Source organism: Corvus kubaryi, unplaced genomic scaffold (genome assembly GCF_017639235.1).
Source record: "Corvus kubaryi isolate FWS band 111438036 unplaced genomic scaffold, C.kubaryi_AGA036_p1.0 36750, whole genome shotgun sequence".
NCBI classification, from domain to species: Eukaryota; Metazoa; Chordata; class Aves; order Passeriformes; family Corvidae; genus Corvus; species Corvus kubaryi.
Window position 1 is genome coordinate 4,108 of NW_024580937.1, and position 1,025 is coordinate 5,132.

Consider the following 1,025-nt stretch of genomic DNA (forward strand, 5'->3'; position numbering starts at 1 on the left):
GGAGGGATGGACGGAGGGATGGACGGAGGGAGGGATGGACGGAGGGAGGGATGGACGGAGGGAGGGATGGACGGATGGATGGAAGGACAGATGGTGGGATGGATGGACAGAGAGATGGATGGACAGAGGGATGGATGGACAGAGAGATGGATGGACAGAGGGATGGATGGACGGATGGACAGATGGATGGACGGACGCATGGAGGGATGGACGGATGGAGGGATGGACGGATGGATGGACAGAGGGATGGATGGACAGAGGGATGGATGGATGGATGGACAGATGGATGGACGGACGCATGGAGGGATGGACAGATGGAGGGATGGACGGATGGATGGACAGAGGGATGGATGGATGGATGGATGGATGTGGTGACACCACAGAGCCGCTGTGGCCATCAGGGCACAGCATCCCCCCCATTCCAGACTATCCCTAAGCCCCTCCCCCATTCCCGCGAAGCCGGAGCCGTCACCGTTGATGTCCAGGAAGTCCTCGGCCATCACGGCGGGGCCGCTGTCGATGGGTTTGCCGGAGCCGTTGAACACCCGGCCTGCGGAGACAGAGGGACCATCCCTTCCTGAGGCCACCAGCCCAGAGTGGCACCTGCCCGTCCCATGGCCCCGGGGCACGGTCCCCATCCCGATCCAGGTCCCCATCCCGATCCAGGTCCCCAGCACATCCACGGGACACCCCACCCACCCCCAGAGGGGACACAGGGACCGGCGCTGGGGGGGGGGGGGGGTGTGGCCGTGGGGCAGAAGGCGTCACCTGCGGGCTGGGTGCCACCACAGCCCCTGTGTGTGGCAGCAAGATGCCAGCACATGGGGACAAGACCCCCGAGACCCCCTCATGTCCCCAGGCACCGCCATCACCTCCCCCTTGGGGTCATCAACTCCCAGGTGGGGGGTGGCACCGACCCCCCCCATACTGGCACATGGGGACAGGACCTTGTCCCCATCACCCCATCACCCTGTGCTTGTGTCCCCGTCACCCCCATCACCGTGTCCCTGTGTCCCCATAACTCC

General features: G+C 64.6%; 1 protein-coding gene across 1 annotated transcript in view; it reads right to left on the reverse strand.

Annotated features, from left to right (window-relative positions):
• The window catches only part of LOC121660651 (V-type proton ATPase subunit B, kidney isoform-like), a gene marked incomplete at its 3' end in the record, with an annotated part of 11,814 nt that overhangs the window by 4,067 nt on the left and 6,722 nt on the right, over window positions 1-1,025 (reverse strand). The window contains exon 5 of the mRNA XM_042020071.1: window positions 473-550. Within this exon, the coding sequence (XP_041876005.1) occupies window positions 473-550 (78 nt within the window). The remainder of the gene's footprint in view (window positions 1-472; window positions 551-1,025) is intronic.